The 26,961-nt window shown below is 44.0% G+C and overlaps 1 protein-coding gene across 1 annotated transcript; it reads left to right on the top strand.

Annotated features, from left to right (window-relative positions):
* Positions 1-2,730: 2,730 nt before the first annotated feature.
* sars1 (seryl-tRNA synthetase 1) lies at positions 2,731-26,710 on the top strand. The gene is made up of 11 exons (XM_028583102.1): positions 2,731-2,950; positions 4,230-4,300; positions 4,474-4,554; positions 5,422-5,580; positions 20,312-20,455; positions 21,582-21,737; positions 22,272-22,493; positions 22,916-23,045; positions 24,094-24,251; positions 24,852-24,981; positions 26,422-26,710. The coding sequence occupies exons 1-11, from the start codon at positions 2,815-2,817 to the stop codon at positions 26,586-26,588; spliced, it is 1,554 nt and encodes a 517-aa protein (XP_028438903.1). The 5' UTR covers positions 2,731-2,814; the 3' UTR covers positions 26,589-26,710.
* The last annotated feature ends 251 nt before the right edge of the window (positions 26,711-26,961 follow it).

Here is a 26,961-nt window from a genome sequence, read left to right as displayed (position 1 = left end):
TTCTCGCCATTCTGAAAACACAGGTCCGATGTTTACTCGTGTCTGACTCGTCTGCCGTTTCCTCTTTCTCTGTTCCTCCGACAATGCTCTACTAGCTTTCTGCTTCAGTTTTTTATGGCTCAGCCATGACGAGAGTGTGAAAATCTCCATCACTACCTTGTTCTTATAGCTATGCAATATGTTAAATCGCGAGACCTGATATCACACGATACTTCCTGATGCAGAGGCCGGGCGGCTCGCCGGCCCAAAATTGCAAGGGTGGTTTTTCCGCTCACATGCACTAGGGGGGACCGAGACGACCACCATTCAACCCGAAAAAAGTCATATAACCATTCCAATGACGCCGAAGCTGTTCAGTTAATGTAAATTAAGTTAAAAAGAAACTGCATAGTTCCCCTTTAATGCAATACATGTGTTCGGTTTAGGTTACCCCTTGTGTTGACTTTGGGTGAAATTGACCCGTTTTAAATTTTTGTTTCATATCAGAAAATATGGGACGTAGAAATAAGCGCTGAAAATGTGTAGAAGAAAAATTTAACAATTTAAAACGTTGGAAAAAGCAAAAGAAAATTTTGAAAAGGCTTCAAAAACGTAAAAAAAAAATGTATATCAGAAAATATGGGACGTAGAAATAAGCGCCGAAAATGTGTAGAAGAAAAATTTAACAATTTAAAACGTTGGAAAAAGCAACAAAAAAACCCTGAAAAAAGGCGTCAAAAACGTCGAAAAAAATTTGCAACATCTTACAAAGCTAATGATAATATTGTCCCATTTCTTTGTTTCTTCTTCTTTTTTTTAATATGAGATAGCTGTGGGGTTACATGTGTTACAAGATGAGTTTGCTGTGACACTGTTCTTTTTCTTTTCTTCCCTAGGTGTGCCTGGACCTGTGGGAGTCTCTGAGCGTGGCTGAGGAGGGCAGTATGGCTTGGCACTGCCGGCAGATCCGTGAGAGCGACTTCATCTTGGTGATCTGTTCTCAGGGCCTCAACCACAGACCTAAGCCTCCAGAGGGAGACGACCTAGATGAGGGGGCAGACAGAGGGCTGCACTTTGGCTCCAACGCCTTCAGCTCTGACACTGCCGTCCAACTCATTGGAGAGGAGGTGGGCCGAGCCAAAGCCAGAGGCCAGGACCTATCCAAATACATGGCGGCCATTTTTGAGTACTCTGAGGAAGCTGACATCCCCACTGAACTGAGGCTGGTATCTCATTACATGCTGACGGGTGACTTAGAGCTGCTTTTCTCCCACCTCCATGGGGTGGCTCTACACAGACCGGGGCATTACCTGAAGATAAACCATATCTCGGAGGAAGGCTTTACTAAGCTACCAGCCGGAGCAGCTCTGCAGTTGGCGATCCATGAGGCTCGACTGGCTACGATGGCAAAAAGGCATCAGTCTGTGGAGGGAGGGGACTAGACACAAAAAAAAGCAATCCATGCGCCCTGACTTAAAGGACAATTCCGGCGCAAAATGAACCTAGGGGTTAATAACACATGGGTACCGAGTCAACCGTTCTCTGGGATAGGTTTTCATGCTAATCGAATGTGACCAGTTTTAGCGCAAACCGCTAAGTCCTCAATGCTTTGGTTTACATGTAGGGACACTCATTATGCTACCGTGGAAGTCACATTCAATTAGCATGAAAACATGTCCCAGAGAACGGTCGACTCAGTACCCATGTGTTATTAACCCGTAGGTTCATTTTGCGCTGGAATTGTCCTTTTAATGGTAGTTTTCAACCCAGTATTGGAGAAAGGTTGGCCTGAAGATAGACGTTTATGATGACTGGTTCTCATTCTGTTTTATACAAATGTAATTAGCATTGTCGGAGGGAGCGTGAGAACCAAGATTTTTAGCCACAACCAATGCTACTGTAATTGTTGTGCTACTGATAATAATAACTTGAACCATGAAACTTGGCCGCAAACATCCAGACAAACTGGCAAGACAGAAGAAGCTGAGAGGGTGACTAATACATCTGCAATCCCTGCTGATGTGCCCTAAAGTAATCAACCAACTAACCACCTCTACCAATGCCCTTATATGCTGAGCACACATAGTATTTGTGAAATGAACGTTCAGTTATGTGTTTAATGGTCATTAAAGCTATCTTAGTCTTAAAAATATATTTGGCAGATATTTGCTGTTTGTTTTCTTGCAATGTCATGTAGCAAAAACAAAGTGTATTTTTAAGCATACTACCTAAATTAACTATTAATCTCATGCGTGAGTACACATTTTATAAATGCATGTTTACATTATTGCTTATAGTTTACTTATACATGTGCATGTATACAGAGGAATGGATAAATAGATTGTATCATTTTTAATTTTATGCTGATAAAATTCACATGGATAAATGTAAGCTGTTTTACATTTTGTAATGTATTTTTGTGATGTATGGATTTTCTATTGTGTATCTAAAATCATTTACTAAAATAAGGTTATAACAAGTGTTCTCTGGCTCAGATTTATGAATCATATTTCCCATGTATTGCTGATGCTATAGGTTGCCAGGCTGTTGGGAAACCTCCGATCTGTTTTTTTAATTTTTTTTATTTAAAATAGTATCTAAAAAGCGATCAACCTCTATCTAATATATATCTAATAAAACCAATTAGATTGCGTTTATAAGTGTCTTTGTGTGTTGACAGTGAACCTTTCGTGTACGTGTAATTAATATGTAGGCATATGTGTGTAACCGTGCTTACGGTTTAGCGACTTGAGCAACAACACTTGGCAACCCGGTTGGAGGAATCATCGTTGTGAGCTCAGTCAGCTCTCTCTGAGAGACAGACAGCGTGGAAAGATGGTGCTCGACCTGGACCAGTTTCGCACCGACAAAGGTGGCGATCCAGAAATCATCCGTGAGACACAAAGGAAGAGGTTTAAAGATGTAACCCTCGTCGATAAACTGGTCGCCGCAGATACAGAGTGGAGAAAATGTGAGCGCCCTTTGATTTCTGTTGTTTCAGTCATAGTAGCTAACGTTAGCGCAGTGGCTAATAATGTTAGCTTAGCGTCAGTGAATTTTCCACTGGCGAGGAGCTCAAGCCCAAGTCCCTTAAAGAAATCTGTCATTTTATTGTTAGTATGCGAATATAGCTATCTGTTACATCCCATCTTGAAAACTTAAAGGCTTTACTCATTTTTAGGACCAGTTGTTCTATTCGGTTAACTTGAAATGCATACAACTGCTCTAAATATCTGTTTTATAATGAATTTGCTTGGTAACTTCACGCTTTGCCACCCTACTAACGTTAACTTAGGTGAACGCTCGCTACACTGCAGTGGACTGCGATTTATTTCAGAAAGTTAACTATTGAAATCGTTAAGGTGCTGATTGGTGCATTATATGTATGCCGTATTGGCCAGTGGACATGATTTTAACAGGGTGCGAAATTATTTATCTTGTACAAGACGTGAGTGTTTGTAAATTTGGCAACAATTTATAGCCATATTTGAATGAGGTTTGGTGTGGTCATTCACAGAGGAAGGGAATAGCACGCAATGGGGCTAATATTAGCGCTACTAGCACCATTTAACGTATCCAAATGAGCCATGTGGTCATTCTCAACGTAGTGAACGGCAGTTACTTAATATCATGTTTTTAACGGGTGAATGCTAATCACTCGTTAACCACGCATTTCCATAGTGTTATTGGTTGCTATTATACACAAGTTTGGCTAATGCTGGGTTAGCTTAGCGATGCCGGGTGCAATCTGATGCAATCCCAGACTGCAACATGACAAGTCAACCTCGCCCTGCAGTGTAGCTACAGACAGTCATTCTGTCCCAGCATGATGACGCGACTGAATTGTTCAAATGGCAAAGGAAGTTTGTTTACATTTTATCATGTTTTTTTTATTGCATGAGGGTGAATTGTTACTGACAGCAACACCTGTTACTAACGTTAGTACTGCTAGTGCACACACACACACACACACACACACACACACACACACACACACACATTGCAACCATTTATTTATGTCCACATGAAGAAAAATAGTACAGGGACACAAATATTACAGATGCAGTACAATACATACACAAACTCATGGACCAGTGACACGCAGCAGATCTTCACAATATCACTTAACAAGCACAAAACTCCCTTCTACACACACACACACACACACACACACACACACACAAACACACACACATACTCAAAAGCACAGTCCCTGGACTGACTGACTGTGATTTTTTCCCCCCTAACAGGCCGCTTCACTGCAGACAACCTGAACAAAGCTAAGAATCTTTGCAGCAAGAGCATTGGAGAGAGAATGAAGGTATGGAAGCATTCAGGACACTAAATGAACTGAACAAGTCATTTTTAATATAGAGTGAGACAGGAGATGTAACACCGTCAGTATGTGTCCACTAACCAGACCTGAGAGGGAGTTTTGAACTGTATTTTTTTTTTGTTGCCGTCTTTAACACCTTTTCTATGTTGTGGATGCAGAGGAAGGAACCAGTTGGGGAGGATGAATCTCTACCTGAGGAAGCACAGAACGTGGAGTCCCTAACAGCTGAAACCCTAGCGGTATGACTGTCTGTCTGCGCTCTAGTCTAAAGCGCTTATCCCCACCATACAACTCTCTGAAAAGAAATAACACGCAAATTGCTTAATTTTCTTTCTTTGCTTCTCCTTAATGCTAGATTGTGTAAGAATTTCTCCCATCTAGCGGTGAAATTGTATATGACAACCAACTGAATATTACTTTCTAGCCCCCCCCCCCCTCCCCCATTCTGAGCATGTTCTAACTCCGGATCCGAAATTAGCTATTAGTATCTCCATCGTTTACACGCAGCTGTTCTAGCTGTCTGTGTTACAACTGCATGACGTGAGTTGTCACGGGAAATTCGGGGTCCCTTTTAAAATCCTTGCTCCTTATGAGCTCTCTCCATCTTGGAAAAGCCACTCCATTATTAACTTTAGGTCTCGTTGCTTTGCCTGTCGCGTTGTCGTTTTAATTCTCTTTTTTAACTTCCTTGGTGACTCCGTTACATGTCCTAGAGAATAGGCGTGATCCTCCATCTTCAACAGGCTTTCAAATCTGCCGGCAGTCGCGAGTAATGTTCTCCTCCTCCCTGGCATTCGTCGCGGTGCCACTGAGTGTAAAAGCGCAAAAGGTGGAGGTATGTCCCTCTTTGGCTAATGTATTTTAAAGATGGAGGCGCTACATGGCTGCCGCCATTCGAGCGACTCGCTCCTATGTATTCTGAATGATTCTGAATGGCAGATTCTACGCGTACGAGAATACTTTGATTTGTTGGTGGAAGTAATTACACATGAATGAGCACACATTTGTGAAAGAACGTTTTTTTTTTTTTTTGTTGCTAAGACTCAACTCAAAAAATGAAACAATGTAGGTTTAATTGTTTGCATGTTTTCCTTTTCCTGTGACAGCCCCTGACGGTAACCCAGATCAAGAAGGTGCGTTTGTTAGTGGACGAGGCGGTGGAGAAATGTGACAGTGAGAGGATAAAGCTGGAGGCGGAGCGCTTCGAATACCTGAGGGAGATCGGCAACCTCCTGCACCCATCCGTACCCATCAGCAATGACGAGGTGAGTGGTTTGATACAGGCTGGTTAGGAGCCGATTACATTACTTTGATTTAATCGTGCATTTAATGTAGCCTTATCCATTGTCACATATTGTCACATTGATTGACATGAGCTTCACTAATAAAGTGCCAACATGGCATTACTTTGCGTAAACATACACGCCACTTTCCTAAAGCCAAATGGCGTATTATCTGTACGCATTTTGAGCTATCCACGTGTATGTCTACACTGTATACAGCGGATGTAAACATACCCGCCACATGGCGTGTTATCGCAAGAACGTCACACGTGTTAAAAAAACAAAACAATAAATGGTTGGGTTTAGGAAAGAAACATTGGGGAATGCTTAAAAAAAAAAAAGGTTGAAAAACGCATGTTTTACTCATCCACCACCCCAACCAACCTCCGCCGACTTACGTCCTTTCATCAGGGTTCGTACGGGTGCTTGAAATCCTTGAAAATGCTCGGATTTTCATGTTGTGTTTTCAAGGTATGAAAAGTGCTTGCATTTTGGATAAAATGCATGAAAATGTAACTGTATTTCTTTCACAACAAATACCTATCTGACTGAATAGTTGGTTTATTAAATTGATAAATAAAATGTTGGAGAGCCTAAAATTAAACCTGCTCGCTTGTGCATGTGTGACTGTGATCTGCTGCCAAGCCAAGACCTGCCCTAGGAAGCAGCTCGATTGATTGGGGTTAGGCATTTCACCTCGAGTGGTTGAGGTTAGGCTAGCCGATTGGTCAGGGGATAGGACCTCTACAAATGGAGTTACGTTACCTTACCAAGACTTAAACTGACCAACTACAATCAGCAAAATGATCAGGAGAGAGCTGCAGCAATGTGCAGTACAACAAAAATATGGTGTTTTTTGAAACTTTAACCATGTAAACCTATTCTGGTACAACCTCAAAATACAATTATGAACCTGAAAATAAGCATAATATGTCTGCTTTAACACCTGGCTTGACTATACCGGCAAAGAGTTGATTAATGAGGCAATTTATATTAAGTTGGATAAAAAGTATTTTCCCTTGCATTGCAATTTCAAGATTTTATAGAGGGATGGGGTCCTGTAGATTAACATCATGTGTGTGTATATATATATAATACTCCGTGTAATGCTGTGCATTTAATATTGTTGTTGTCACCTCCCTCCAAAAAAAACACCAATATGGTTTGGAAATATAAACCTTGTCATTATAATTGTTGGAGTTGTAATGCAATATCATATACATGTAAAAACTGTCATAGTTTCTGTGAAAATGTTTGAGTATTTAGGTGATAGTATGAGGTTTTGTAGTGTTGAAATTTAAAAATAAATTTAAAAAAAAACAATTCTAGAAGACTTTAGTTCTTAAAGACAAGAGTTCTAAAAAGTCAATTCCAGTGACTCAATCAGAATCATTCTTCATTCTTAACACACTCAAGTTTATACATTACCATGGCAATGGTTTTGATTTTGTAGTGTTGACATTTAAAAACAAGTCAATTCCAGTGATTCAATCAAAATCATTCTTACATACACTCTTCAGCCTGAACACTGTTCACTTGTGCTTGTTGAATTAACTGTGTTTGAGTACTCTCTACTCTCCAGTCTATTGTTAGAAATCGTTGGACATTTTTCATTGTCACTTTGACAACAACCTACAACCTGACAACAACAACATACCAATGGAGTTCGTTGAAGGAAGCAGAGGCATCTACGGACCCATCAGGGTGTTGTTCGACACGACCATATACGAGCGCGCTTTGCAGCTCTGCTGGCATGTGAAGTCTTACAAGACCAATATTGCATTGGTGATTGAACTTTTGAGGCTTCAGCGTGAAAGTAGTATCCCATCTAAGGTGAGTGTTGAAGATATGACAGACCTGCTGGTAGAGCAAAGCAAAGCTACAGTGAGAATGCAGCTTTGGGAGTTTGAATTGGAGGACTTTGATGAGGAAGATGCCAAGCCTCTTCTCATGCTGGTTTGGGAGGTAATCAACAGCATGAAAATGAGAGACATTGAGTTTGAAGCCAGAAGGCTACTTAATTCGCCAGAAGACATCCCTCCTTGTTTTCAACATCCAAAGCTTGTTAATTTGGCTCAGGAGTACGGCAGGAGCCTGACACAGCAGCTGCAGTCGGCCCCCAGCTCCAAACTGCTTGGCCCAAGAGATGTGGTGATGGAGGTGCTACCAAAAGTCTTGCAAGGCTTCTGGTTACCTCCTCCAAGCACCTTCCTCAACATGCCCTCCCAGCAGCTCAGTGAAATGGCTGTTAGTGTCACAAAGTTTGTTTTGGACCGGGTCTCCACTGCTTTGTCCACTGTGCACCATCGGGTCAACTTCTCCCGGTCCGTCAGAGACAGCATGGTCCTGTCTATCCAGGAAACGGTTAGGCAGATGTACCCTCAAGACGTCCTGAGGAGAGGGCTTAACTGCTTTGCAGCAGAGGTGCTGAACATTATTGTTGATGCTGCAGTGAAAGAGGTCCTTGTGCTGTTTCAGCCTCAGACTGATACTCCTGTGCCTGCAAATTCAAGCACCAAAAATGATTGCACCCAGGCTGGAGATTTGAATGAGGAGCCTGGTCTGGAGGAAGATGGTGATCCAATCCAAGATCCAGAATCTTCTGTTTTGTCTTCTCCACCCACTCCTCTGTCTCCCAATGCTGAACCTGCTGCCAATATTTTCTTGGATGAAACGGTATCATCTGCCTCTATGCTCTGCCTAGAAGCTGACTCTGCTGTGGTTCCAGCTCTGCCATCTTCTGTTCCCCCTACTGATGAACGTCCTACCATCACTGTTGTCCAGGATGGTTTGACAATCGGCCAGATTGAACCAGCTGAGCAGCCTGCACCAAAGGCCGACTTTGCTACATCCTCTCTGAAAAGTGAGGACTTGAGCGAGCAGATAACCAGAGAACCAGACTCTGTTGTGGCTACAGCTCCAACACCTACCAACATACCAATGGAGTTTGTTGAAGGAAGCAGAGGCATCTACAGACCCATCAGGGTGTTGTTCGACACGACCATATACGAGCGCGCTTTGCAGCTCTGCTGGCATGTGAAGTCTTACAAGACCAATATTGCATTGGTGATTGAACTTTTGAGGCTTCAGCGTGAAAGTAGTATCCCATCTAAGGTGACTGTTGAAGATATGACAGACCTGCTGGTAGAGCAAAGCAAAGCTACAGTGAGAATGCAGCTCTGGGAGTTTGAATTGGAGGACTTTGATGAGGAAGATGCCAAGCCTCTTCTCATGCTGGTTTGGGAAGTAATCAACAGCATGAAAATGAGAGACATTGAGTTTGAAGCCAGAAGGCTACTCCAGTCGCCAGAAGACATCCCTCCTTGTTTTCAACATCCAAAGCTTGTTAATTTGGCTCAGGAGTACGGCAGGAGCCTGACACAGCAGCTGCAGTCGGCCCCCAGCTCCAAACTGCTTGGCCCAAGAGATGTGGTGATGGAGGTGCTTCCAAAAGTCTTGCAGGGCTTCTGGTTACCTCCTCCAAGCACCTTCCTCAACATGCCCTCCCAGCAGCTCAGTGAAATGGCTGTTGGTGTCACAAAGTTTGTTTTGGACCGGGTCTCAACTGCTTTGTCCACTGTGGACCATCGGGTCAACTTCTCCCAGTCCATCAGAGACAGCATGGTCCTGTCTATCCAGGAAATGGTTAGGCAGATGTACCCTCAAGACGTCCTGAGGAGAGGGCTTAACTGCTTTGCAGCAGAGGTGCTGAACATTATTGTTGATGCTGCAGTGAAAGAGGTCCTTGTGCTGTTTCAGCCTCAGACTGATACTCCTGTGCCTGCAAATTCAAGCACCAAAAATGATTGCACCCAGGCTGGAGATTTGAATGAGGAGCCTGGTCTGGAGGAAGATGGTGATCCAATCCAAGATCCAGAATCTTCTGTTTTGTCTTCTCCACCCACTCCTCTGTCTCCCAATGCTGAACCTGCTGCCAATATTTTCTTGGATGAAACGGTATCATCTGCCTCTATGTTCTGCCTAGAAGCTGACTCTGCTGTGGTTCCAGCTCTGCCATCTTCTGTTCCCCCTACTGATGAACGTCCTACCATCACTGTTGTCCAGGATGGTTTGACAATTGGCCAGATTGAACCAGCTGAGCAGCCTGCACCAAAGGCCGACTTTGCTACATCATCTCTGAAAAGTAAGGACTTGAGCGAGCAGATCACCAGAGAACCAGACTCTGTTGTGGCTACAGCTCCAACACCTACCGTGACCCCTGCTGATGAAAGTCCTACCATCACTGTTGTCCAGGATGGTTTGACAATCAGCCAGATTGAACCAGCTGAGCAGCCTGCACCAAAGGCCGACTTTGCTACATCCTCTCTGAAAAGTGAGGACTTGAGCGAGCAGATGACCAGAGAACCAGACTCTGTTGTGGCTACAGCTCCAACACCTACCAACATACCAATGGAGTTTGTTGAAGGAAGCAGAGGCATCTACAGACCCATCAGGGTGTTGTTCGACACGACCACCATATCGAGCGCGCTTTGCAGCTCTGCTGGCATGTGAAGTCTTACAAGACCAATATTGCATTGGTGATTGAACTTTTGAGGCTTCAGCGTGAAAGTAGTATCCCATCTAAGGTGACTGTTGAAGATATGACAGACCTGCTGGTAGAGCAAAGCAAAGCTACAGTGAGAATGCAGCTCTGGGAGTTTGAATTGGAGGACTTTGATGAGGAAGATGCCAAGCCTCTTCTCATGCTGGTTTGGGAGGTAATCAACAGCATGAAAATGAGAGACATTGAGTTTGAAGCCAGAAGGCTACTCCAGTCGCCAGAAGACATCCCTCCTTGTTTTCAACATCCAAAGCTTGTTAAATTGGCTCAGGAGTACGGCAGGAGCCTGACACAGCAGCTGCAGTCGGCCCCCAGCTCCAAACTGCTTGGCCCAAGAGATGTGGTGATGGAGGTGCTTCCAAAAGTCTTGCAGGGCTTCTGGTTACCTCCTCCAAGCACCTTCCTCAACATGCCCTCCCAGCAACTCAGTGAAATGGCTGTTGGTGTCACAAAGTTTGTTTTGGACCGGGTCTCAACTGCTTTGTCCACTGTGGACAATCGGGTCAACTTCTCCCGGTCCATCAGAGACAGCATGGTCCTGTCTATCCAGGAAACGGTTAGGCAGATGTACCCTCAAGACGTCCTGAGGAGAGGGCTTAACTGCTTTGCAGCAGAGGTGCTGAACATTATTGTTGATGCTGCAGTGAAAGAGGTCCTTGTGCTGTTTCAGCCTCAGACTGATACTCCTGTGCCTGCAAATTCAAGCACCAAAAATGATTGCACCCAGGCTGGAGATTTGAATGAGGAGCCTGGTCTGGAGGAAGATGGTGATCCAATCCAAGATCCAGAATCTTCTGTTTTGTCTTCTCCACCCACTCCTCTGACTCCCAATGCTGAACCTGCTGCCAATATTTTCTTGGATGAAACGGTATCATCTGCCTCTATGTTCTGCCTAGAAGCTGACTCTGCTGTGGTTCCAGGTCTGCCATCTTCTGTTCCCCCTACTGATGAACGTCCTACCATCACTGTTGTCCAGGATGGTTTGACAATCAGCCAGATTGAACCAGCTGAGCAGCCTGCACCAGAGGCCGACTTTGCTACATCATCTCTGAAAAGTGAGGACTTGAGCAAGCAGATCACCAGAGAACCAGACTCTGTTGCGGCTACAGCTCCAACACCTACCGTGACCCCTGCTGATGAAAGTCCTACCATCACTGTTGTCCAGGATGGTTTGACAATCAGCCAGATTGAACCAGCTGAGCAGCCTGCACCAAAGGCCGACTTTGCTACATCATCTCAGAAAAGTGAGGACTTGAGCGAGCAGATCACCAGAGAACCAGACTCTGTTGTGGCTACAGCTCCAACACCTACCGTGACCCCTGCTGATGAACGTCCTACCATCACTGTTGTCCAGGATGGTTTGACAATCAGCCAGATTGAACCAGCTGAGCAGCCTGCACCAAAGGCCGACTTTGCTACATCATCTCTGAAAAGTAAGGACTTGAGCGAGCAGATCACCAGAGAACCAGACTCTGTTGTGGCTACAGCTCCAACACCTACCGTGACCCCTGCTGATGAAAGTCCTACCATCACTGTTGTCCAGGATGGTTTGACAATCAGCCAGATTGAACCAGCTGAGCAGCCTGCACCAAAGGCCGACTTTGCTACATCCTCTCTGAAAAGTGAGGACTTGAGCGAGCAGATGACCAGAGAACCAGACTCTGTTGTGGCTACAGCTCCAACACCTACCAACATACCAATGGAGTTTGTTGAAGGAAGCAGAGGCATCTACAGACCCATCAGGGTGTTGTTCGACACGACCATATACGAGCGCGCTTTGCAGCTCTGCTGGCATGTGAAGTCTTACAAGACCAATATTGCATTGGTGATTGAACTTTTGAGGCTTCAGCGTGAAAGTAGTATCCCATCTAAGGTGACTGTTGAAGATATGACAGACCTGCTGGTAGAGCAAAGCAAAGCTACAGTGAGAATGCAGCTCTGGGAGTTTGAATTGGAGGACTTTGATGAGGAAGATGCCAAGCCTCTTCTCATGCTGGTTTGGGAGGTAATCAACAGCATGAAAATGAGAGACATTGAGTTTGAAGCCAGAAGGCTACTCCAGTCGCCAGAAGACATCCCTCCTTGTTTTCAACATCCAAAGCTTGTTAAATTGGCTCAGGAGTACGGCAGGAGCCTGACACAGCAGCTGCAGTCGGCCCCCAGCTCCAAACTGCTTGGCCCAAGAGATGTGGTGATGGAGGTGCTTCCAAAAGTCTTGCAGGGCTTCTGGTTACCTCCTCCAAGCACCTTCCTCAACATGCCCTCCCAGCAACTCAGTGAAATGGCTGTTGGTGTCACAAAGTTTGTTTTGGACCGGGTCTCAACTGCTTTGTCCACTGTGGACAATCGGGTCAACTTCTCCCGGTCCATCAGAGACAGCATGGTCCTGTCTATCCAGGAAACGGTTAGGCAGATGTACCCTCAAGACGTCCTGAGGAGAGGGCTTAACTGCTTTGCAGCAGAGGTGCTGAACATTATTGTTGATGCTGCAGTGAAAGAGGTCCTTGTGCTGTTTCAGCCTCAGACTGATACTCCTGTGCCTGCAAATTCAAGCACCAAAAATGATTGCACCCAGGCTGGAGATTTGAATGAGGAGCCTGGTCTGGAGGAAGATGGTGATCCAATCCAAGATCCAGAATCTTCTGTTTTGTCTTCTCCACCCACTCCTCTGACTCCCAATGCTGAACCTGCTGCCAATATTTTCTTGGATGAAACGGTATCATCTGCCTCTATGTTCTGCCTAGAAGCTGACTCTGCTGTGGTTCCAGGTCTGCCATCTTCTGTTCCCCCCTACTGATGAACGCCCCTACCATCACTGTTGTCCAGGATGGTTTGACAATCAGCCAGATTGAACCAGCTGAGCAGCCTGCACCAGAGGCCGACTTTGCTACATCATCTCTGAAAAGTGAGGACTTGAGCAAGCAGATCACCAGAGAACCAGACTCTGTTGCGGCTACAGCTCCAACACCTACCGTGACCCCTGCTGATGAAAGTCCTACCATCACTGTTGTCCAGGATGGTTTGACAATCAGCCAGATTGAACCAGCTGAGCAGCCTGCACCAAAGGCCGACTTTGCTACATCATCTCAGAAAAGTGAGGACTTGAGCGAGCAGATCACCAGAGAACCAGACTCTGTTGTGGCTACAGCTCCAACACCTACCGTGACCCCTGCTGATGAACGTCCTACCATCACTGTTGTCCAGGATGGTTTGACAATCAGCCAGATTGAACCAGCTGAGCAGCCTGAACCAAAGGCCGACTTTGCTACATCAGCCCTGAATAGTGAGGACTTGAGCGAGCAGATCACCAGAGAACCAGACTCCGCTGTTACTGCGGCTCTACAGGCTCTTCCAATCACCCATGATGCAGCGCAGGATGACCTGACAATCAGCCAGGTTAATGTTGAAAAGAAGAGTGGAGTCCAGCGCTTCTTAAGTTGGTTCAGGAAAACACTATGCTGCTGTTGCCTGCCTGAAGACGCAGACTGAGGGCCAGATGTACTATCGCAAGGGGAAAGAGATGGGAGGGGAAGCATCAAGTGCGCCTGTGATGCCATTCGGTGTCATTTAAGTGTAAACTTGTGCTTCCTTTTTGCAGGTTACTAATTAGCTCAGCTGGGTCTGGTGTGCTGAGGCCACTTAAGCTGCAGTATCCTCTCTCTCTTCTCTCTGCTCTGGCTGTACTCACAGGCACACCAAGGTTTGGTTATATTTGGTTAGGTTGTCTTAGGTTTGCTTTTGGCTGAGTTTACACTTTCCAACACACACACCTATTTCACTCATGCACACCCTACAACACTGTCTCTACTGATTTCCACATCCCATTCTGTATATAGTTAATTTGGTAAGTATTGTTTAAACATTTAACATGGTATTGTCTCCCTTTTTGTTACGACCACCTGAGCCAGGTCATGAAAAGTGGTTTCTCGTTAAATTAAGTTATATTAGTAGTGGTGTGTTCAGTGTTAATTGGTTGGTCCAGCTAAAGGTTGATTTTAGCTGTGCTTCGCAGGGTTTGTTTTTCATTTGTTGGAGATTTTGTTTGTGAGGTGATTTGTCTGTGGTTAATTCAGAGAACGATTGTTACTGTCTGTTGCCCTGTGGACAGAAGTTTCTCAGTCAGGTTATAGGGTGCTTTTATCCAGGGATGGTGTCCGTTTTTTTTTTTTTTCTCTATCAGTGTGGTAGGGAAGTAGCTAGAACGATTGTCTCAGGGGCACATCCGCTGCAGCTGGAAGGGTCGTCGATTTTTGGTTGCTCTTTTGGGCTGCCGGGCTAATGTCATTGAATGCATATCATGGTAATTATTGCAGTCACTGCCGTGTAGAACTACCCATTGCAAGTACTACACAAAGCCTAGGGTTGAGCTTTAGTTAGCTTTTGGCTAGGCAGTTAAGGGGAAATTCTCGGTCGTTGGGCTGACAATTGCTAAAGTGCGACTGTGATGGTTGATGTATGTATGTTTTCTGTATTGTCCTTTGTGATGGCTTCCATGTCTGATTTTTTTTGTTGTTGTTGAGGCGCCCACAGTAGATTTTGTAAATGGTTGTAAAAAGGATCAGTTGTTGGAGATAGATGATCATTATGACATTGCTGTTGCAGGGAAATGTCGTAAGGATATGATTAAAAGGAGAGTTTTGATGTCTTTATTTGAATGTGGCGTGTTAAATAAAACTGAGACTGAGTCTGTGCCCGTATCTGTTGCAACAGGGTGCAGGCAGCAAGTTTAACTTTTGAGCAGCAGAACGAGCTAGCTTTGCAGTTTTACCAGGCTCATCTCCTTAACCTGTCTCTCTTAGTTACGCTGTTATAGTTCTAGACTGCCGGGGGACTTCTTTCCTTCCTTTGACACACTGAGCTGCTCTCTTCTCTTCCGTTCCATTTGTGTGCATCCTGTCCCAGAAATGCTTGTCACTAACCTAGCTCTGTTCCTCCCCGGAGTCCTTATGTTTTTTTTTTTCACCCAGCATATTTCCTTGGAGTACGTTGGTTGCAGCTGTTGCCGTGGTCCTGCTGCACTCCCTGCTAAGCTCTGCGGTGCCCTGCAATGTCATGCTGCGTCCTGCTGAACCTTGCAGCTTCCTGCTACGTCCATCCATGCTCTGCTGTGCCATGCTACATCCTGTAACACCCTGCAGCGCCCTGCTATGACATGAACTACTACTATGACTACCATTTGAAGTCACTGTTCCATTCATCTTTAATGTGACTATTATTGCCACTGTTCATCACATCCCCAACCGGCACCGTCAGACACCGCCTACCAAGAGCCTGGGTCTTTCCCAGGTTTCTTCCTAATAGGGAGTTTTTTTCCTCGCCAATGTCGCACTGCTTGCTCTTGGGGGAATTATTAGAATTGTTGGGGCTTTGTAAATTATTGAGCAGGAAAGGAAGGAAAGAGTTGGATAAACTTCGGCAGGCAGAAAAGCTTGAATTGGAGAAAATGCATCAGGAAACTGCGAGGAGGAAGTTGGACTTGGAGCAGTCTAGGTTGGAGTTAATAAGAGAGGGCAAGCTTGTTCCTGGGGGTTCTGGGGGTCATGATGATGCCTCCATGGGCTCTGCACCGGGTGGTTTGGATATTGTTGCCAACTTGCGTTTAGTGCCGCAGTTTAATGAACGGGACCCTGATTATTTTTTCACTCTCATCGAACACGTTGCCGATGCAAAAAAAAAATGGCCAGATTAAGACAGGGTGCTGATGCTTCAGTGTGTCCTCACTGGTCGGGCCCAGGAGGCCTATTCGGCTATATGTGGCGAGGATGGCTTGGATTATACGACTGTGAAAGCAGCTGTCAGAAGTTCATAAACTGGGTAAGGAGGGATAAGCAGACCAATGTAGAGTTTGTCTGTGATTTGACTTGCCATTTTCAACATTGGTGTTCTGCTACCAAGGCGAGTTATTTTTTGGGTCTTTGTGAGCTTATCATATTGGAGCAGTTTAAAGATGCCATCCCTCAATCTGTTTCTTTATATGTAAATGAGCAGAAGCCCACCACCACACTGAAGGCAGCAGAGTTAGCTGATGACTTTGTGTTGACGCATAAGAACAGTTTTGGTGATCTAGCCTACGCTCTGTTGGAGATTGGAAAGGTAATGTTGGTGGCAGTATGCCAGGCCTCTCACGTAACCCTGCTTGGACAGTGCGACAAGAGGGCAGTACAATATGCAACTACTGCCATGATGAGGGTCATTGGAAAGACCAGTGCCTGCTATTATGCTCCAGCTATGCTTTGTTCCACCGTCTCAGAAAAACCTGTTTTTATTTGTATTTATTATTAGGATCCCCATTAGCTGATGCCTAGACGACCAGCTAGTCTTCCTGGGGTCCAAAGTCCTAGTTGCATGCATGTCTTTATGGTGGGAAGAAACCGGACCCGGAGGACACCCACGCAAGCACGGGGAGAACATGTAAACTCCACACAGAAAGGCCTGGGATGACCTGGGTTCGAACCCACAACCTGAGGCCTTGTATGGCCTCTAGTGTGGGCTCGGGTGTGTCCAGTGAGTAAGTTGAAAGGTACAGTTCAGGGTTATTTCCTTCATGAAGAGCTGCTGGTAAGGATATGGTTGCCCTGTGGTGACAGGTTTGTAGGGGACCCGATTGTTCAGGTGGTGGTGCCCACCAAACTGCGTGATGTGGTTTTGAAAGTGGGACATCTTGGGGGTGCGTAAAATGTGCCACTGTATTTTACAGTATTTTTTTTAAACTAAATGTCGCTACTTACATCAGGGCGCGTTTTCAGCTCACCGGGAGGCTGTACTTCTACCCTGCTGTGTCTGAGACCTGCTCCTTTGGTCGGGGGCCGGGTTGGGTGCCTCTGCGTACGCTGTGGCAGACACTTTGTTCCGAGGCAAGTGGGCTAATTGTCTGACAATTAGCCCACTAATTGCCTTTAACCTTGGGGTTTCCATCAGTGCCCCATTCTGTTTTGCTCTCTCTCTTCCTCTGAATTTGCTTCAGGATCCAGTTGCTGAGGTGTGACAAGGGTGGCAAGACAGTGCAGGTTTAGGGGAGGTTCCCTTGTGCCAGGTAGGCCTATAGTAGAATTATTGCAGGACGCCCTGTCATGTGCCCCAGTTGGTAAATGGAGGAGGGAGGTAGGTGATGTGATGCCCTTCAGTGTCATTTAATTGTTTTTGCTGTCTACCTTGAGGAGGTGTGTCTGAACTTGTGCCTCCTGTTTACAGGTTACTAATGAGAGTAGCTCAGCTCAGCTGGGTCTGGTGTGCTGAGGCCACTTGTACCCCATTTACACGTACATGGTTATTTTGACATTTCCCTTCATTTGTGCCCTTCGTTTACACGCAAAAGGAGAATTTGCCTCTGAAAACGATGCCTTTCTAAAAACTCCGTCCAGAGTGGAGATTTGGGGAAACTTCGTTTGCATGTAAACTGAGAAAAAAGGAGGTTTGGCCAGCCGAGGAAGTGAGGAAGAGAAAACAGAGGAAGTGATTTGTTGCTGTAGTTGCTTTTTCCGGGATTCTGATTGGCTAACGTGGGCTTGAGCTTCTCGTTGCACTGCCACCTACAGGTTTGGCATGCTCTTGCCGGTATTGACGGCATATGTACACAAGTACGTGTAAACGAACACTTTTCTGAAAACTGACAGCTGTGCACAATGTTATTTTTGAAAACGTAGAGGTTGAAATGTCTGTTTATGAAAACAGCCGGCCACGTGTAAACGTAGCATTAAGTTGCAGTGTCTTTTGGCTGTACTCGCAGGCACACCAAGGTTTGGTTATGTTTGGTTAGGTTGTCTTAGGTTTGCTTTTTGCTGAGTTTACACTTTACAACACACGCACGCACCTATTTCACTCATGCACACCCTACACCACTGACGCTACTGATTTCCACATCCCATTCTGTATATAGTTAATTTGGTCTAATTTGGTTCAATTTGGTTTAATAAAGTATTGTTTAAACATTTAACATGGTGTTGTCTCCCTCTTTGTTATGACCACCTGAGCCAGGTCATAACAATTATGTATTTTGCGGAATGTACAAAAACTGTCTGTGACAGCGCACCTAAAAGCAGGTGTAATCGACTCTCTGACTCAGCGTTCACACTCCATTCCAGCAGTTGTTAAACTCCTCGCTACATTACAAATATTGGCATCAGGATCATTTCAAACAGTCATAGCGTCAGCAATGGGGATATCGCAGTCTGCACTCAGCTGTATCATAGCACCAGTATTTAACGCTTTGCTACAGCGCACTAGTCAATACATACAGTTCCCCACCACTAATGCTGAAATAACACACATCAACCTGTTACCTCATAAACAAGCAGATCAACTTTGTTATTGCTAAATCTTTGTTTTTACTGACTTGGTGGCTGATCCATGATAGAAAGAGAGGAGGCCCATTCAATTGCGCTTTTAAATGCGCACAATTTACGGTATAGTGGGCAGAAAAAGGTGCTGATTACCCGATGAACTGAAGGTTTGGTAAATCCGACATAAGCTTATGTATCACAGCGTGTGCTTTCTGTGGGTTGGCCATGGCACAGCTAATGCTACTTTTAGCAAATGTACATACATCTGGCCCTGAGCCTATTCCTCGGTTTGATTATTTATTTTTTCGTATTGTTTATATTCCTGTTGAAAATAAATTAATTGTTGCATATTAGTCAGTCCACATCACTTTCATTTAAATATGTTGTGAATTCATGCAACAAGACGTTACAAGTCTTTATAAAGGTTTAACATGTCTTATCTCAGTGCCAGAAAAGTGTAAAAAATCATAACATTTATTTTTATGTAAGGATATGCAAACAGCCGTAAGAAATGAGCACTCTGAAGTCCAGAGAAATGATTAAGGTGACAAAGTTTTTACTACATTCACAAAGAATAAACAAAGGAATGCATCAGAACAATCATAAAGTACAATACTCTTGAGTTACTAAGGAACTTTCTAATTATAAATGTATATTTTAATGATTGAGGGTAAGGTACTTAAGGTATTTTCTATTACTGGGGACATTAGTCCTATTAAATGTGCATAGTTGACCAAACGTGAGATAAAACTGCACTTCAAATGTTGGCTAATAATAAAAAGGTGAAAGGGGAGAGTATAATTAATGGTTTATAGGATAGTACTGTTAAGGTACTCCCATTGGACACTACTGAATGATAGACATTTACATTTCATTAATGTGATGTTTCCCCCCAAAACCTTACTCACTCTAAACACTAAATTGATTTTAGATAATAGGCTACAATGTAGTACTGAGAATTGTAATACACTATGATCCGTGAAAAAAATGTCAGTGAGTGACCAGCAATTATTAAGTATTATGATACTTGACCTTAAGTCACTATAAAATGCTTTTTAGTGTCATGATTATTTTTATAAAACATGACTTTTTTTTTTTTTCTGAGAGTTTTGCTGAGAGTATGGATAGCACTGTCGTGTCTGTACGCCTCTTACGAAAGCCAGCATCTGGTTAGCTAAGCTCAGCCTGAAGACTGGAAACGCTGGCTTTCTTGGACAGACCCAGGGTGGCAGCTTCACCACTGTTTGCAGTCTTTATGCTATAAGCTTAGCTACTTATCTCCTGACTCTAGCTTTATAGTCGGCATATGAGAGGGATCTCGATCTTGTCGTATAACTTGGCAAGCAAACCAAATTTCCCAAAATGTCAAACTACTCCTTGAACTGTACTCCCTTAGCTAGAGTGAAATAATTGAAATTTTTTCTGATTAACAGGTCCAAACCCAATTTTATTCAGTTCATAATGATATAAAAAAAACAACAGAAAAGTAGCCGATCCTCACATTTCAGAAGCTAGGACTCTGAGCGTGTTTGGCATTCTTGTTTTTTTTGGGAGGGGTTTTGGGGCATTTTAGGCCTTTTTATTTCTACAGGACAGCTGAAGACATGAAAGAGGGGGGGGGGGGGAGGGAGGGGGGGGGCATGCAGCAAAGGGCCGCAGGTCGGTGTCGAACCCGCGGCCGCTGTGCCGAGGAGCAAACCCCTACACAAGGGGCGCGCGCTGCACCAGGCGAGCCCCCCAGGCGCCCGGCATTCTTGTTGGATAAAGTACTCATTTTAAACAATTATCCAAATTGTTGCAGATTGACATTCTGTTGGTCGATTGGTCGATGAATCGTCCTAATGCAAGGCTTCCTCCCGTGTCCTCCTGACAGGATGCAGACAACAAGGTGGAGCGTACCTGGGGCGACTGCAGCGTCCAGAAGAAGTACTCCCATGTGGATTTGGTGGTCATGATCGACGGCTTCGATGGAGAGAGGGGAGCTGTTGTGGCTGGGAGCAGAGGTTACTTTCTGAAGGTGAGTTGAAATATAGGGTAACGCTTTACTTGAATTGATCTACATAAGAGTGATATGACACTGTCGTGAACACATGAACCCTAAAGGCCGTTTTACAGTCCCCGTAGCCGAGCTGGCGCCACTCTATTTCCCCCTGCGCGACAAAGCGGAAACGGGAAGCATGAACGAGCTCGAGAGCAACCGGATGTCAGGACTCTCAGAGTGACTACAAGTCTCTCTGGTAAACTTACGGGGTTAAGATGAGTTCTTTTATGGCGAATGAAAGGCTCGATCCGACGAAGTAGGTCATCGAATCAAACCGAAGCATTGACGTCAATGCTGCTGCCAGTTCTGCCGTTTACCTTTTTCTTCTTCTAGTCCGTAGAAAGAGCAATGTCGGCAGCCTTTCCTCATTAGCGCCACCTCTGTTCAGGAGATGACTGCAACTAGTGTCGCGACCACCACGCGCAAGTATAAACAGTTACGGCGCTCCCATGACGTCACACTGGCGCTCGACAGGTCGGCTGCGGAGAGCGTACCCCATGTTTAACCCTAAAAAAGAATTACACTTAATGACCGAAGCGTTATTTCATAAACGTTTATGACTTGTTTATAGTCAGCCCCTCCAGAAAAACGTGATTATGCGATCGCATAATTCAATGCATAATCAGCCAAAGTCCACATATTTATGCGGGGGCCGCATATTTTCAAATACGCCACACTTTTGCTGCATAAATGGCAGATTTCCGTGCAAAATATGCGAGGCTTGCATGATTTCATAATCCCCGCATTTTCGTTGCAAAAAAAGTCACATATATCTTAGCAGAAAGTTGAAAAATGTTGTTTACTTTACACCAGAGCAGCCATTTTCCCCTGTTGCCATGGGAACGTTATGAAGTGACGTAATTACGCATAAAATTGCATAAATATCCCGTAGATATACCATTGCATTTTTTAAGAAAACGTGCTGCGTAAATCAAGGATTTTTGCACGCAACAATCACAAAAAAACTCTAATGTAGATACCTTCAAGTACAGTGTAACCAAATATATAGTGTCCAACACATACAGGACATAAAGGAAGTAAGCCACTGCAGACACAGACAGACCAGCTGTTAAGATGTTTCCCTCTCCTCCGTTGCGTTCAGGGGCCGCTGGTGTTCCTGGAGCAGGCTCTGATCACTTACGCCTTAAGGATCCTCCACAGCAAGAACTACACCATGCTCTACACACCCTTCTTCATGAGGAAAGAGGTCATGCAGGAAGTCGCCCAGCTCAGCCAGTTTGACGAAGAGCTTTACAAGGTACGGTTTACTTCTTTTTTTTTTTTTTTAACTTAACAAGGTGTTGTCATGGATCTGTCTTGGGTGGCGCTGAGCTCCGGACGGAGCAACGGAGTCGCTGCAAAATAGCCTCAGGAAGGAACTTGTGTTGGTGGAACATGCGTACGTTCAAAGGTAGTTTTAGTCGTGCAACAGAAAACTCAGATTGGACAGAAATGAGGGACATCCGCGGGAATTTCGGGCGGCACCTGAACAATCCGGGAAATGAAATGTCGTTGATATAGACTACTCCTTTTTCGCTGATGTCCGTTACCTTCCGCTTTCTTTGTGTTGGAATTTTAAACTCCGGTGGAGTTATGAGGACCATGGTTAACTGCTCCTCAGATCTCTGTATGTTAAATTGTGTCAGCTAGCTAGACTATCCGTCCAATCAGAGTTTTCTCTCGCACTTGGGACATAAACAAGAGAACGTTTTCATTCCCATCCCGGAATGCTGTGTGGACTAGCCAGACCCGAGACTGCTCCTTCTCTAACCCTGAATGCGTTGACCTCCAGGTCATCGGTAAGAGCAGCGAGAAGTCGGACGACAACTCCATAGACGAGAAGTACCTCATCGCCACCTCGGAGCAGCCCATCGCAGCCTTCCTGAGGGACGAGTGGCTCAAACCCGAGGACCTGCCCATCCGCTACGCGGGCTTCTCCACCTGCTTCAGACAGGAAGTGGGCTCCCATGGCCGAGACACCCGCGGGATCTTCAGGGTGCACCAGTTTGAGAAGGTCAGTTGTGGAATGAAAGCAGCGCTTTATATTGCATTATCAGTGGAATCCAACATTCAAATTAAGTACATGGGCATTTTTTGTCATTAACTTATTATCTAAATCTTAATCTGTTTGTTTTGTTACGCGTTTCTGTATTTTCTTTTTTGAATACGTATCGGCCAATCTATCGGAATATCAGATTTTTAAATCACCAAATATTTGTATCAGTATCGGCCTTAAAAATCCTTTATCGGTCGGGCTCTGTTTAAATGATCCCAAAACTGTTTGGTAGGCACACACCAAAGTAGTGAATGATGATTAATCAAGTAAATTTGACATCAGGATTTGGGATACATAATTGATTCACCCTTTTTTGTGTTCGGTATTTTGTAAAAAAAATAAAAATAAACGATGTAATGATCTTATGTTTTTCTTTTTAGATTGAGCAGTTCATCTATGCCTCCCCACATGACGGCAAATCTTGGGAGATGTTTGATGAGATGATCGGGACGGCAGAAGAGTTCTACCAGTCACTTGGAATTCCCTATCGCATCGTCAACATCGTCTCTGGTAGGTCAGACGCACGCACGCGCCTCTACAGCGCTGAAGCTGTTGAAGCTGCGTCACTTTTGAAGAAACTAAAATGCTAAACGGAAAGCTCTGACTTTGAATCCTCTCCAATCAAACGGTGCCACAAGTGGTAAGCCCCGGGAACTACAAAGGGAAGAAGTACTCTAGAAATAAAGCTCTTGAATGCAATTGTTCTTCTCCTGAATGGTGATTGGGACCTGTAACAGGCAGGAAGTATGCCCCCGGAGACCAAAAACCAATTGTTTCGAAAGACACCTGAAGAAATTAATTGATTTATTTTATCACGTGAAATCTTATTATGTATAAAATACAATTTCGGTTCTTTCAATTTATGCATTAAAACAGTCATGATAGTAGGAATGGGCCGGTTACTGGTTTCAAAGTGTACCGTGGTTTGAAAAAGTCACGGTTCCAAAACCGCTAAACTTTTCTGTCATACCGTTCCTAAGGTAGGAGCTGACAGAAAGTGCAGTTTAGAAGTCCCTCTCCCTGCCAGTGTGCAGTGTGTTTAAAATAAAATGCTTTGTGTTTTTTACACAGACCTTTAAAAAAAAAAAACGTGATATTTTTTCTTATACCGGCCCATGCCTAGATGATAATAAATACGTGTATGAAGGTTAGTTGGGTTAGTCAAATTTCACAATTACTCGATGAAAGTTAGTCAACAAAAAATGTAACCAACTATTTTGATAATATATTAATCATTTAAGTCCGTTTTCAATCAAAAATGTCAAACATTCCCTATTTCCAACTTCTCAAACGTGAGGAGACTATCATATGAGACTTTGTCTCATATGATAGTTAATTGAATCTCTTTGGGTTTCGGTCTGTTGGTTGGACAAAACAAGAAAGTATAAGACGTTGTTTAAGAGCCCGAACGGTTAGTCAATTAATGGAGAAAACGATGAATCGATAATGAAAAGAATTATTAGTTGTTAATTAAATAATATAGGCAATGTTTAAAAAAATTAACATGAAGATCAGACCGTGACTTCACCTAACTAATTGCTACCGTTTGTCATCACAGGTGCCCTAAATCACGCGGCAAGTAAGAAGCTGGATCTGGAGGCCTGGTTCCCTGGCTCTGGGGCCTTCAGAGAGCTGGTCTCCTGCTCAAACTGCACCGACTACCAGGCCAGGCGCCTCCGCATCCGCTACGGACAGACCAAGAAGATGATGGACAAGGCGAGTGCTCCGTTCTAACGCCGCCGTGCAGCTCGACTAGGGCTGTGTATCGTTCAAAGATCTTCCATACCTGTACCGATACAAATACCGTGACTCCGATACCGGTTTCTAAACGATACTATGATACTATAAAAAGAAATTACATTACACATTAGACCACAAATCTTTCAGTTTATTTTTCAGCTCCTGCTACGTGAGCCTCTGCGTAATGTAGAGTTTCCTGTGTGTCTCTACAACATGTAATGTTAGACAGCTAATCGCAAAAATGTTTAGGTCTTGGTAGAAGCCCTCTGCGTGCGTAATGGCTCTCTGACGCTGATGAGATTTACTCCTTAGGTATTGAATGACGATGCATTTTACGATACTTTAGAGGCAATTCGGTCGGTGCCTAAAAAGTATTGCATTTAGTACCCAGCCCTACATAGGTATTGAAATTGGGCAGTGAATGACGAGGGAGTTTTCGATACACAATACTTAGAATACAAAGATCTGTTCGATAATGCCACCGTGGCTGATGCTGAGCAGCTCATTTCAGTTCCAGAATATGGTTGAGGGTTTTATTAACACACCACCTCTCTCTGTATGTATTTCTTTTTTTAGGCTGAGTTTGTGCACATGTTGAACGCAACCATGTGCGCCACCACGCGTGTGATGTGTGCCATCCTGGAGAATTACCAAACCGAGGAAGGCATCGTTATTCCAGAGATGCTCAGGCCATTCATGCCTCCTGGTAAGCTGTGCTGAATGGTTTCCTGTGTGTGTCTGTCTGTGTGTTTGTTCATTCAAGAAGATAACACATAGATGCTACGAAGCATTTGGTTGATTAAACCTTGTGTTGTCCTCAGGTCAAATTTGACCCTTTTTCAAAGTTTTTTTATATCAGAAATTTGGGGTTGTTTCAACCAAATTGCCCAGAAATAATGTGGATGCATGCATGTAAGTTGTATGGAACCCATACAACATTCTTTGCAGGTAATATTGATGATTACTTCCATTGAATTTTGGGTGTTTTATTCAATTTTATAGCATTTGAAAAAATACATTAAATGGTTTTAAAACAGTATCCAGTCAGTGACTCACTCAACATCCTCTGATCTTAACGATTAATCAAAATTATTCATAAATTTAGCTTTTTTTTTAAACCCAAAAATTAAGTATAATGTCATTTAAATTAGGTTTATTGAACATGAATTTAAAAAAAAGAAAAGTGAATAAAGTGTCGGAAAAAGCACCCCAAAAAAAGTTTACATTTTTTATTTATTTTTTTATTTTCAATATTGACCCAGAAGGACATTATGTTCATGGTGGACAGGTAGACACCCAAAGGTTAATGAAATACAGGTTGTCTCATTGGAACTACAGCTCGCACGGGCACTGAAGCGCGAAAAGTGAAAATCCCATATTCATATTCTGAATCAGGATTAGGATTGTTGGCCATGATGTTTTAGCCATCCGGGGTAGATTTACCACGAGCTACGAGATTTTGAAACAAGGGATTATGCTCCTGTAGAAGCCACAAGTCTGTATGAAATCAACCCTGTTTCAAGAAAACTACCCACAATCCTAAGCGTAACAGCGTTTTCTTTGTGGACGATCAATGGAGTGAAAAAATGGGGAAAATCACTTCTGGAACCGTTCCAAAAATTTGGCGGTCACTGTTGAGCAAAAAAACAACAAACTGTATTCAACCTCCTTAAACAAATAGTTTAATAGACATTTTTGGAAATGTGCTTATTTCCTCAGTTTTTTTCCTGCCAAGAGTTAGAGGAGAAGATTGATACCGCTCTCATGTCTATGTAGCTATATCCAGCTACCAGTAAGCCTAGCTTAGCATAAAACGAAAATCGTATTTGTTTATTCCACACACAAACAGAAATGAGAAGCTGTCGTTGTGCTAAGCTAAGCTAACCGGTGTGGAGTGGTATTCATTTTCTCATCTAACTAAAGAAAGCGAATGAGTATATTTCCCAAAACACTGGAAAACTATTTCGTAGCACGCTCACAGTTCAATTGTTTTGGTCGTGTTTCCTTGGCTCAGTTTTCCAGTACGTTGTTTTTTTTTTTCTTATATGTACAACATTGTGTGTTATTCTTTTTGTTTGTTTTATTCATCTATTTGTTTGAAGTGCTGAAATGCATTCTTTTTTCTTTTCTTTTTTTCACCCCCCAGGTTTGACAGAGATCATTAAGTTCGTCAAGCCCGCACCTATCGATCAGGAGATGTCGAAGAAAGCAAAGAAACAGCAGGATGGAGGTGGGAAGAAGAAGAAGCAGGGAGGAGGAGGAGACCAGAACCTGCCCAACGCCATGGAGACCATGTCCGTCAACGACTCCTAGGACTGCAGCACACGACAACCGTGTCGCCGCACCAACCGCGCAGATAGACGCTGATGGAATAGAGTCTCGTGTGTATTGCGTTATTAATCTTATCCATTAAAATGAAGAGTAGCTCTATCGCATCTGTGTCCATCTGAATGGGTGGTGGTGTTCATCTCAGCTGTTCCTCCCCTCATTCATTTATAGGGTTGGGCATCGAGAACCGATTCCTAATCGGAATCGTTTCAAAAATTACAATTCCATCGGAATCTTTTTTGTAGTGGAATCGTTTTGGAATCGTTTGGAGGATTTGGTTTCAAATCCGATCATCACTTCCCAATTTAACATGCGCAAGTTTTGGTTTCCATAGCGACCAGGTGCTTGTTGTGTTGCA

This window comes from Perca flavescens, chromosome 7 (assembly GCF_004354835.1).
Source record: "Perca flavescens isolate YP-PL-M2 chromosome 7, PFLA_1.0, whole genome shotgun sequence".
Lineage (NCBI taxonomy): Eukaryota > Metazoa > Chordata > Actinopteri > Perciformes > Percidae > Perca > Perca flavescens.
Note: the sequence above shows the minus strand (reverse complement) of the source record. Positions and strands in the feature narration are given on the sequence as shown.